This window comes from Neofelis nebulosa, chromosome 8, assembly GCF_028018385.1.
Source record: "Neofelis nebulosa isolate mNeoNeb1 chromosome 8, mNeoNeb1.pri, whole genome shotgun sequence".
Classification (NCBI taxonomy): Eukaryota; Metazoa; Chordata; class Mammalia; order Carnivora; family Felidae; genus Neofelis; species Neofelis nebulosa.
In genome coordinates, this window is record NC_080789.1 from 136,112,180 (window position 1) to 136,124,845 (window position 12,666).

General features: G+C 46.4%; 1 protein-coding gene across 1 annotated transcript in view; it reads left to right on the forward strand.

The window, feature by feature from the left end:
* Window positions 1-12,666, forward strand: part of ITIH5 (inter-alpha-trypsin inhibitor heavy chain 5) — a 79,225-nt gene that overhangs the window by 11,519 nt on the left and 55,040 nt on the right. The window contains exons 3-4 of the mRNA XM_058681949.1: window positions 10,882-11,045; window positions 12,026-12,127. Coding sequence (XP_058537932.1) covers window positions 10,882-11,045; window positions 12,026-12,127 — 266 coding nt within the window. The remainder of the gene's footprint in view (window positions 1-10,881; window positions 11,046-12,025; window positions 12,128-12,666) is intronic.

Sequence of the window (12,666 nt, forward strand, 5' to 3'; positions counted from 1 at the left end):
TGGAAAAAATGCTGTAAAAAACTTTTTCTTTATTCTGTTATGTGGGTGCTTTTTATTCTATGGCTAGATTTTCAATAGGAGGATTGTTGGATCAAAGTGCATGGGCATTTTACATGTTGGTGGATGTCGCTGGACTGCTTTCGAATCCTCGTGCCCTTAGTACTGTCTGTATGAATTCCATTTCTATCTGCATCGATCAGCACACACATTTCTGCCAGCAGATGTGTGTTACTTTTTGACTTGTCAGTCTCTTAGATATACGCTGTTTGTCTCATTGTTCCTTTAGCATTTGCGTGACTACTTGTGAATGTAGACTTTTTTCTGTACATTTATTGGCCATTTAGAGTGGTTCTTTTGTGAAGTGGGGGTGTGTGTATCTTGTAACCATCTTTCTGTTGTGTTTTTTATCCCCTAGTCGTTGGTATGATGAAGATCTTTCTATGCCAGAGCTACTCTGTCTTCTGAATTGGAAGAATTCCCCCCTAAATGCGTCGTTTGTCGATTAACTTTGTTTATGCTGTGTTTTCCATATAAAAGTTTTCAGTCTGTTAGTAAAAACTAAGTTTATCTTTTTTTAAAATAGCTGAGTTTTCATCCTTGGTTTCCAAGATTTTCTTGACCCTTAGACTTAGAATATTTATGTAATCCCTTGGATTTTCTTAAAAATCTCTTAAGAATTTTAAAAGTCTTAATTTCACATGCATCATGCCTGTTTAAAATGAACTTTGTTTGTACCTCCAGCTGGTCCCAGAATGATCTTTCCAGCGGCCGACTTGGTCCCTCACTCTCTTTTGCAGATGTGTTTGCTGACTCCACATTGTCTATAGGATAAACTCCAGAGACATGTAAGGCCCCGTGTGATCTGGCTGTGGCCTGCCTCTTTAGCCTCAGTTTACCCCATGCGTCTTCTATTTTATGCTCTAGCCATACCACACTAATCTGAAGGTCTGTGAACGTTCCCTGACCAATGAATAGAGTGTGGGTGGCAACAGCTGCTGTTCTCCCATCACTGCCAGCTCCTGAATCACAAGGATTTGCTTGATTTTCTTCTGAATTAATTAGATACCCTTTTAATGACTCCCTCTGGCAACACATACACAGAGAAAAATTATATTTTAAGAAGCAGGGGTATCTTTGTGCCCGCAGATCCGTGGCCCCTAACAGACACTGGCCTGCTTTTCACTGCCATCATTTAACCTCCCAGGGGCAGGACCGTGGCTTGGCATCTTCTTCAGATTTGTAGTTGGGGTTTGTTTTAAGCAGATGTGGTGAGACGCGGAGACCTGGAACTGGTCACCATGAAGGAAGGAGTTTATGCTCCCAGATCCCTAGGAACGGGAGGCCCCGTGATGGTCTCTAGCTATCTGGTACCTGGCCCTGGGGTGACTTGGGGAAAGGGCAGTATCAGCTTGGCGTGGGAAAGCCTGATGAAGGAGGTGGCTGGGTGCGGGCTCTGGACTGGCTGCTTGTGTATCGAAGGTAGGCTCGCACAAGGGGAGTTTGCTGTCTCTAGGAATTAGCTTGCCCTGGGAGGGACTTTCTCTCCAGGAGCAAGGCCCCAAATGCCAGAGCATCAGGAAGATAGAAAATACAGTCTGTGCACAGGGAGCACGGTCCTGGGGGTTGTTAACGTCACTCAGGGTTAGTTGTGTGTGTGTCTGTCTCCTTTGTCCCGACTCCAGCCGTCACGGTTTATCTTTTGTTAGGAGGTGCACTTTTTTTTTTTTCTACATGAAGCTGACAGTTGGGTTTTTATGTTTCCTTTCCTCTAAGCATAATGAAATGTTGCTGAGTAGAACCTGTTACCACAAACAGGCAACTGGGAGCTATGCCGCTCTCTGTTTACAGAGGGATAAAATTGTCTCACCCGGGTGCAAATACGGCCCTCAGGGAGGCGCCTTGTGTGGAAGTCTTCTGCTTCATGCAGTGACAACATGGGCTGGGTTGCTTTTCTCAGAAAGGAGAGACGTGAAGGTTCGGTACAGATCTGTGGACCCAGAATCCACCAGCTGCCCAGCACCAGCCTTCTCCTCTACAAAGTGAGGAGGGGCCGAGTTGCATGACTTCTAAGGTTCTCTGCCAACTCCAGAATCGTTTCCTCTAACGGTCACTGGAGAACTGTTAGACCAGAATAAGACAACAAAAGGTTAATCTGGGAAGAGTCCTGGTTCTGGAAGATGCCGTCACCAACATTGCACCGTTACATTTCCAGATGGCATCTTGGGTGATTCAGGACATCCTCTGGGTGGCTTGATTTTAAGTGGCTCACATGAGTCACACGCAAGACTTTGGTCCCTCGAGCAGCTCATGAAGACACTCCCTGCCTCCAACTGCTTTTCCAGTAGTTTAGCCTTTGTGAGAAAAATAGTGAAGCTGTTTTGTCACAGGAAGACTTTATTTTGCCTCCTATTTTCCAGTTGACATCCCCAAATAAAATAATGAGTTAAATATAAATATGGAAAACACGTTGGATTTTTAGGAACCGCGCACTGGGAAAAACTGAAGCCACTGTTTCACATCCTTCCTTTCATGACACATCTTCATGAAGCTCTGCCATTCCGAGTTCCGTGCTTGGCTTTGGGCTTTCGTTTCCTGACCGTCCAGGATTCTCCTCACACTGTGCCCCCCTTTCTAATTAAACTGCTCTGTTCTTTGTTCCAGGAACGAGCTAAGGTTCATTCCTGCTTCCGTGTCTTTTGTGTTTTCAGAATGTTCCTTTTGTTCTCTTTCACCACATACCAACTCTACGTCCGTTTTAAAACCTTTTCTTACTTTTACAGATCTCACTGATTGTTCTTTCTTCTGAACTCTGGCAGGTCTTCCAGCCAATGAGTAAAATGTATGTCTCTACGTATCTCCCTATGTTTCTTTATGTTTTTTGCACTTTCTTCCCAATGGGATCATAAGTGCCTTGAGAGAAGGAACCGTGTGTAATAGACCTTCTTGGTCCTTCATGGAATTTAATCTATGGTAGTGATTAACAAATTCTAGTTAGTTACCATTTCTTTTTTTTTGGGGGGGGGAATATATATTTTTCTTTAATTGTCAAGATTCAAAAATTCAGTTTCACGAATGTTTTTGAGTTTTACTTTATGCTGAGAGCTATAGGGAAGAAAACGCAAGCACGAGAACTAAGTCACGGTTCCTGTTCTGCACGTGTGTCCTGTCTAGTTGGGACAGGGGAAAGGGTGAGCAGCCTGGGGGCGGGGGTCGGCCTGAACAAAACAGGTTCCCGTACGTTGTAGACGGAGGGTGCTGTCCGGTGGGGCAAGGGCCACAAGGCGTAACAGTGGGGGCCTCTGTGGGAAAATAGTAACTGGGCAGAAGCAATAAAACTAAAATAGCTTCTTGAAACTTTTCTCAATCTGTCTCTTGGGCCCGTAAACTATGCCTCCTACTTCTGATGTAATATTGTGGAAAATTTCTACCACATCCATAATCTTAATTTGAGGCAAAACAGAAATACCATAATGGTTAGACTTTGTGTTTTGTGAGGTGTCTTCCAATGTCACATTTTCAGTTTCATGAAATGATAATTGACACTACGAATAAGGACAAATCAGCATGACAAATAGTCTCCGGTGTACCAAGTGAAGAAAATTTTAAATTATTTTCGGAACAGTGCTGGGCAAGGATTGTCCGCGGAGGAGCCAGATTTCACGCGGAAAGGCCCGCAGCTCATCTGTAACCTTTGTTTCCCTAAGCTGCACACTTCCTAAGTTCTTTTCCCAACTATGACTCTGCTTTGATGTGCAAGAGTTAAGCGGCTGGGTGCTAACGTTTGGAAAATGCCGGAATGTGAAAGCAGTGCAGAACGGATTCGACTCAATGTTCCGTCTTAAGTGTTTACCACGTAACGGACGGTGAGGGAGGTTCCCAGGTCACTTTTGAATCAGCCGCAAAAACTGATATTTAGTACGTGTGTGGAGTGCTGGGTTGCAGTGGCCATCTGAGGGTGGTGGCTGTGGAAAGCCCTGAATGGCCGGGCTGCCTCTAGGTCCTTTCGCTAAAGAGGCGGGATTGGAAGCCAGGGGCTCCAGGCTCTCGCGCTGGATTGATGGCCTCCTCCCCGTGTGACTCGAGGCAAGGAAACCTCTTTGGCCTACGTTGGTCAGGCAAGGGGGCTGGACTCCTACTCTTTATATTTTGTGTTTATAATTTATACGGTGACTTTCTCCAGTAGTGTTTCAGGGGTGTTGCTAATAGGCACAAGTTCACAAAAGAAAACAAATAAAATGCGTAGCGATCGGGTGCTCAGCTTCTATTGCTGTGTAAAGATCTTCCCCAAACCCAGTGGCTTAAAGCAGCAGTCACTCTGTCGTACTGTTTGTGGGGCAGGCACTGAGGCAGAGCTCAGCCTGATGATTCTGTTGGCCGTGCAACGTCAATGGTGGCCGCTCAGCTGGCAGGTGGGCCGAGCGGGAGGGTTTGTGTCCTTGGCCTCTGGGCCCCTGGGCAGCAGTTGGCCTTGGCTGCTCCTGTCGCCTGCAGTGGTCACGCCCGGCCTTTCCGGCGTGACAGGCTCCGTCCGACCTGGTGACTCAGGGCCGCGAGGAGACTTCTGGAACACCTGCGTCCAAGCGGCGAGGCTGCTCTGTGGCCTGGCCTCAGAGTCCCAGAACATCGCTTCTGGTGTGTGTTCTGTAAGTGAAACAAGCCACTAAGACCCAGAATCAAAAGATAAATGAATTAAAACGCACCTCTCAATGGCAAGAAAAGCCAAGAATTTGGGCCGTCGGGAAATCTTTAACATTTTGTTGTTACTGTATTAAGATACACATCACGTAAAATTTAACTTCTAAACCGTTAAAAAGTGGACGGTGCGGCGGTATGAAGTATATTCACGCATCATACAGCTCCACCGTCCATTTCCAGAACTCTTTTCATTTTGCAGAACCGAAACTCTGTACCCTTCGCGTAAAACTCCCCGTTCCCCCTCCTCCAAGCCCCTGGAAACTGCCTTCCTCCTTTCTGTCTCGGTGATTTTGGTGGCCGCACGTAATTCATACAAGCGAACCACACAAGATTCGTCCTTCTGCGGCTGATTTATTTCACTTAGCATAGTGCTGTCAGAATTAATCCGTGTTGTAGCGTACGGCAGGATTTCCTTCCTTTTTTTTCTGAGTAATACGCCATCGTGTGCATAAAGCACATTTTGTTTCTCTCGCCATCGGCCAGTGCACACTTGGGTTACTTCCACACGTTGGCTGTTGTGAAAAACGGCGCTCTGAACATAGGTGTACAAGTTGTGGCCATTTTTAATCTCGTAGAACAGAGGAGACTAGTGAGCAAAACAGGCTTGGAATAAGAACACTTCTAGTAAAAATACAGCGAACGTGGCTACTCAGGGCCAGTGTCCGTGAGTCAGTAGGCGTGGGGAGCCGGGACTATGGGATTTGGGTCTGATCTAAAGCCACAGCCACTGTTAGTCACGGTCATGGGGGAATGTACATCCAGAGTTGCCCCAGCATCTGTTCCAAGAGATGTGAGAGTTCTGGATTTTTATGTGAACTTTCCAGTTTTTAAATTTTTTTTTTAAGTTTATTCATTTTTGAGAGAGAGAGACAGAGCGTGAGCAGGGGAGGGGCAGAGAGAGAGAGGGAGACACAGAACCTGAAGCGGGCTCCAGGCTCTGAGCTGTCAGCACAGAGTCCGACAGGGGGCTTGAACTCAGGAACAGCAAGATCATGACCTGAGCCAAAGTCGGACGCTCAACCCAGTGAGCCACCCAGGCGCCCCTAATTTTTAAATGTTGTCACCTACGTGAAAAATTTTAAAAGATTGTGCAAGTCAAATAAAAGTGTGGTCTGTATAATTTAAGATTTCTTCCCAAAACACACCAATCAGTAAAGGTATGTAAATGACTGATATCAGGGCTTTACCTGTTTTAAATAGTGCAGACCAGGGGCGCCTGGGTGGCTCATTCGGTTAAGCATCCGGCTTCGGCTCAGGTCATGATCTCGCGGTCTGTGAGCTTGAGTCCCACGTCAGGCTCCGTGCTGACGGCTCAGAGCCTGGGGCCTGTTTCAGATTCTGTGTCTCCCTGTTTCTCTCTCCTCCCCAACTCATGCTCTGTCTCTCTCTTCTCAAAAATAAATAAATGTTAAACAATTTTTTTTAAATAGTGCAGACCAGGCATCAGCAAACTTTCACTTAAAGGAGTAGGTAGGAGGGACTTCAGGCTTTGTAAGTAAGGCTGTGCTGTGTCACAGATCCATGACTACGTAACTACTCTACACTGTAGCATGAAAATAGCTCCAGACAGTATGCAGATGAATGGATGTAAAAGAATTTATGTTCAAATAAGACTTTATGTACAAAACCCCTGTGGCCTGCCTGCCTGCCATAGTTTGCTGACCCCCGGTATTGATGAATCAGAGGACAGGGCCATCTGAAGGCATGAGCATTTCAAACAATCATGAAAAATGATTATAAAGGGTTGATGGATAAAATAGGGGCTGGTTAATTAAAATATAGTGCATCTCAGGGTGCCTGAGTGGCTCAGTCAGTTAAGCGTTCAACCCTTGATTTTGGCTCAGGTTGTGATCTCATGATTCGTGAGATTGAGCCCCGCATCAGGCTCTGTGCTGACAGTGTGGAGCCTGCTTGGGATTCTCTCTCTCTGTCCCTCCCTCACTCATGTGTGTACTGTCTCTCTCTCAAATAAATTTAAGAATAAAATAAAATATAGTGCATCTGTAAAAAAGAAAATACCGTGCAACTATTAAAAGAATGAGGGTGATCGTTCTGGACGGTGGCAGATTGCATTTTTCAAAGATAGTGGCACTTTGAGACTCCACTCCTCCCATTGAGATTGGGTCTGGGCTCTCTCCCTTTCAAATGGAACATACCTTGGTGACTCCTTTGCCCAGTAGAGTATGGTGGAAACGATGCCACGTGACTTTCAGGGTGAGGGCAAAGGAGGGGATGTCGCTTCCACCTTGATGTTGGGAAATGCGCACTCGTGAAGCCTCTAGGTACCACGCCATCAGCCTGACTGACGTGTGAGGTGGTCTGAACTTGATCACGTGGAAGGATCGCATAGAGGGGCCCTGGGACGACACGAGACAGATGCCTTTCGGCCCCGAGCTGCTTCAGGGGCCCGTTGTTTCGGCCCCAGCCACCTTCTGACTGCCCCCGCCCCCACCGGCCAAGCCTTTCTAGAATTCCTGACCACGGAAACCACAGGAGAAAATGCCACGGTTGCTGTTAAACCACTAAGTTTTAGAGTGGTCGGATATGCAGCGTTAGATAATTGGAACATGCACAGACACAGAAAGGTGAATACACCGTATCATTAAGTGAAATTAAAGCAAATCAATGCAGCATGTATTTATGGAAGGATACACCAAGAAACTGTTAATCTACGTATTGCTTCTGGGGAACAGAACTGTAGATCCAGGGTGGGAGGGAGACCATTGTGTTTCCTTTTATTTTCTGTGTAATTTGAAGTTTTTACCATGTACAGATGTTACTTGATACTTTTTTAAAAACTAGTTTACATGTTTTTTAATGTTGAAATTTTTTGTCAACTTTTTAAAAAAGTTTTTATTTATTTGAGGGAGAGAGAGATAGAGTGGGGCAGGGGCAGAGAGAGAGAGAGAGAGAGAGAGAGAGAGAGAGAATCTCAAGCAGCCTCTATGTCATCAGTGCAGAGCCCAGTGTGGGGCTTGAACTCATGAACTGTGAGATCATGACCTGAGCTGAAACCAGGAGTGGGACGCTCAACCACCTGAGCCACCCAGGTGCCCCAAGAGACTAAATTTTCATGAAGACTATTTACAATCAAGTATTTTTAAGTTCAGGAATGGTTTCCTAAAACCCAGTGTTTTATTCCTTACTTTATTTATTATTTTTTTTTTTTGAGTATCACCATTATTTTTCAAGATTTTTTTAAATGTTTATTTATTTTTGAAAGAGAGCGCAGTGGGGGAGAAGCAGAGAGAGAGGGGACAGAGGATCTGAAGCGGGCTGTGTGCCGACAGCTGAGAGCCCAGTGCGGGGCTGGAACCTACAAACCCTGACATCATGATCTGAGCCACAGGCAGACGCTTAACCCAGTGAGCCACCCAAGTGTCCCTGTTCCTCAAGTTAGCTTTGCCTCAGATTCTTGGATCTCAGAGGTGAGTGTAATTTTAGTGACTTATTCAGGCCCTCTTATAGACGAGGAGATATATGAAGAGGTCCACTTCTTCCTATTACTTTAAAACAGTGGTTTCGGACTCGACCATCAGACCACTTGGAAGGCTTGTCAAAATACAGGTTTCTGGCTCCGTCCCCTGTGTTTCTGATTCTGCAAGTTTGGGCCGGGCTTTGAGATTCTGCATTTTTTTTTTTAATTTTTTCAACGTTTTTTATTTATTTTTGGGACAGAGAGAGACAGAGCATGAACGGGGGAGGGGCAGAGAGAGAGGGAGACGCAGAATCGGAAACAGGCTCCAGGCTCCGAGCCATCGGCCCAGAGCCCGACGCGGGGCTCGAACTCACGGACCGCGAGATCGTGACCCGGCTGAAGTCGGACGCTTAACCGACTGCGCCACCCAGGCGCCCCAAGATTCTGCATTTTTAATCAGTTTCCAGGCGATGCTAATGTAGTAGTTCTGGGACCACACTTTGAGAACCACTGCTTTGATGTCATTCCTTCTCAGACCAGGTCGGAGAACTTCTCTTCCTCTTGCAGGGGAAGAATGTTCCAAGTATGTTTAGAGTTCTTTCTCGACCCGGTGATCACTTCACTGAACCTATACGTTTATCTTTTTCTGCTTTTCTAAGACAGCTACCCGCTCTTGTAACATCTTTCCTGCACCTCGTGCCGTTTGTTTTGACCCTTTTATGTCACCGGGACCCGAAGTTCAGCCACAAGGACGAATAAACCCTTGACCTCTGCACCCAGTAGTCACCCATTCTGGCCGGGCCCCTGTGTGGCCCTGTTCCATGCAGCACCCCATCTCGTGGGTGTTCGTGGGTGTTCTCAAATGTGCTTTGTTTCAGAGTGCAAAGTCTTGCCTCTCTAACATATCATATGGAGTATCTCTCCAGCTTTGGATGGTTTGCTGTGAAGGGCACGCCCTTTAAATACGTTTAAACAGAGCAACACTCTGTGAAACTCTTTTGAAATGGGGCTAAAGATTATCTTTGTCTCTCACGGGGCAATATGCCTTGATATCAGCAGGCCATCATCTTGTATTTATTTTGAAAACTAGCTCAGCGCTGGAAGGCAATTGAGAGAGCAGAGGAAGGTTGAAGTACACATCGACTGGGCAGGACGATGCCGGTAGGGGAAAGTAGGATCCTAGCAGAGTAACCTGGCTCCATTCAGCATTTATTGACAGCCCGCTGCATACTGAGGACCGTGCCGGGGTTTGAGCACACAGAGATAGAAAGACCCATCCAGAGAGGCAGCCTCGCATCATGGTGGTGCCCGAAGCAGGTGGGGTGGAGTTCAAGTCTCATTTCCATTAATGCCCGGTGAGCCAGAGGGTCGACTCACAGGCTTGACTTCCTCTCACGTATGAAATGGGAATAAAAAACGCCTACTTCGCATGTGTGTCCAAGCCTATCATGAGATGATGTCTTGTCTTGGTCCGCTTGGGCTGCCATTACAAAAGACCATAGACTGGTGTCAAACAACAGAAATTTATTTTCTCGCTGTTCTGGAGGCTGGAAAGTCTAAGATCGGTATCTGTCAGGGCTCATTTCCTGGGGAGGACTCTCTTCCTCGCTCGTAGGCGGCCACGTTCTCATTCACACAGTCTTTTCTCGGTGTACGCGTGGAGAGTGAGAGCGGGCCCTCCCGTGGCTCACCCCATCGTGAAGGTCCTCGTGACCTCATCTAACCAAATCACACCCAAAGGCCACATCCCCAAGTACCATCATATTGGGGGGTAGGGCTTCACCACATGAATCTGCAGGGTGGGGGGTGGTTGGGGGAGACTCAAACACGGAGTCCATAACATGCCTGGGAGTTGCTCAGCCAGTTCTTGGAGTTAGAGAACCACTCTGCCACCGGTGACTTTCCCCATTCATGTTTCCTTAACCTCTTCAGCTCCAGCTGTGGTCAGATGGAGCGCTGCTGGGAAGGCTAGAAATACACCGACAAGTTTAACCAGCTTTTCGATCTCCATGTAGCGAGCGCTCTCGTCAGAGACTTTGGGGACAAATTTAATTAGCCTACACTTTCCTTTTTCTGGGTTCTCATTCCCCCAATACTTTCTTGAGCTCGGTATCGATTCCCACTTTGCAGTCGTGTGATTGTCGTCTCAGGAGGAAAGCAGGATATTGAATTTAACTTGAAAATATGAGAATTTTTTTAGGTAGCCTCTGATGTTTTCATCACTTCATGATCCTGTCAATGTGATCTAAAAGTGGATAACAATATATACTTCATTTCTGAAATTCCACTACTTTTGGACTAGTTAAGCCATGTATATTCTCTGTTAAATTGGAAATCCTGTGTTCACTTCTTTTTTTTTTTTTTAACATTTATTTATTATTGAAAGACAGAGAGAGTCAGAGTGTGAGCAGGGGAGGGGCAGAGGGAGAGGGAGTCACAGAATCCGAAGCAGGCTCCAGGCTCTGAGCCATCAGCCCAGAGCCCAACGCGGGGCTCGAACTCAGGGACCGTGAGATCGTGACCCGGGCTGAAGTCGGACGCTTAACCGACTGAGCCACCCAGGCGCCCTGTGTTCACTTCTTAAAGTTAGGTTAAAAGCATGGTTCCGTGTCACCAACTGGTTGTTCAACCACGGTTACTTTGTGAGTGGGAAAGTCAGGACAAGACAAGGAAAGGAGAAGGGACTCACACCACAGCCTCCCCAATTGGAGAGTATTTCTCGCACTTTCACACGGCACTGAAAGCACTGCGTGTTTCCCTTCCAACAGAAAACCAAGCCCTTAATGACAGAATTCTCGGTGAAGTCCACCATCATTTCCCGTTATGCCTTCACTACGGTCTCCTGTAGAATGCTGAATAGAGCTTCTGAGGACCAGGAGATTGAGTTTCAGATGCAGGTTCCGGCTGCGGCGTTCATCACCAACTTCACTATGTAAGCGATACTCTGATCGGAGACCCTGAGTGTGTGTGTGTGTGTGTGTGTGTGTGTGTGTGTGTGTGTGTGTTGGTGGCAGCGGCCAGGGTGAGTCTGCCAGGATGTGGGGTCCACAGCCTTCTGGCATGCGAATTTATCCCAGCAGATGTATATGGCTCAGAAGTTTGACTCCCTCCTCTCTCTCCTTCCCTACCTTCGTTCTCCCCTTTCTCTCTCCCTTCCACCCTTTCTTCCCCCTTCCCTCCTTCCCATGATCCCTTTTTTCATTCTGTTCCTGTTGTCTTCCCTGCTTCCATTCCCCATTCCTCTGTCTTTCTCTCCTTCCCTCCAACAAATAGGTGCCCACTCTGGGCCAGGAACTCTTCAAAGTGATCAGTATATTTCTGAGAAAAAGGCAGTGTTGTTCGGCTGCAGAAATTGCCTTGGGAGAAATAATAAGTAAGGAAACCAATCAGTGGATGAGACAATTTTAGACCGTAGCGAGTGCTTAGAGATGGCAGGAAGGACCGAGAGGGGCTTGTCTAGGCAGGGAGAAATCAGGGAGGTGGCCTAGAAGAGGCGATGTTTAAGTTGAGATCTGAACAATGAGGCAGTGTGAACCCTATGATATGTGACGTAAACCGTATTTCTTCTTTTCTTCTGAGCTAAGGGGTAAAGACATACAAAGTAGAGTAGGTTTGGGGGTTTAATTTGGAGCCTGGGTAACATTCAGGCTGGTGAATCTTCGTGGAAATTGGTCTGATGTCCTCCTGGAGAATCCCAGAGGCACCATGGGTCAGACCTGCCTATTTGGACCTTGGAAATTGCCCCAGAATGAAATGAATGATTCAAGGTAGTGCCCTGGCCTGGAATGCGTTCTTTCTGCATATCTGAGAGTCACATAAAAATATTTTCTGGGGATGTCATGGTTATGAGATCCATGTTTGAATTTGACTTGGAACTGGAGGCCGGTAGCAGGGCTGTCTCTTGTGTTTCAGGCTCATCGGAGACAAGGTGTATCAGGGAGAAATCAGAGAGAGAGAAAAGAAAACTGGTGATAAAGTCAAAGAGAGAAGGAATAAAACCTCAGAAGACGACGGGTAAGTGCCGCTTAAAAAATCCATTTCAGCAAGGGGCCACATCTTCTCCTCCTTTGCCTGCCCATCTTGTCCCTTCCCTTCCTTCAGTACTTACCTGCTTTTTATTTTTATCATAAATAGTTAAATATATATAGCTAACAACATAGCAGAAAAGGGGTTTATAATAAAAAGGAACATTTTACCACCACTGCTCTCCAGGTCTCACTTTCTAGAAACATCCACGTCTAATACTTCTGTAGTTTCTTTGTAGTGACCTCCCTAACTCTAAAATTTACGGTAGTCTTGTTTTTTAAAGATTTCTGTTTTTTAAAAAAATTCAAGTTAGTTAACATCCAGCGTAGTCTTGGCTTCAGGAGTAAAACCCAGCGACTCATCTCTTACATAGGACACCCAGTGCTCATCCCAACAAGTGTCCTCCTTAATGCCCATCCCCCCACCCACCACCCCTTCATCAATCCTCAGTTCTCTGTATTGGAGAGTCTCTTCTGGTTTGTCTCCCTCTCTGTTTTTATCTTATTTTTCTTCCCCTTCCCATATGT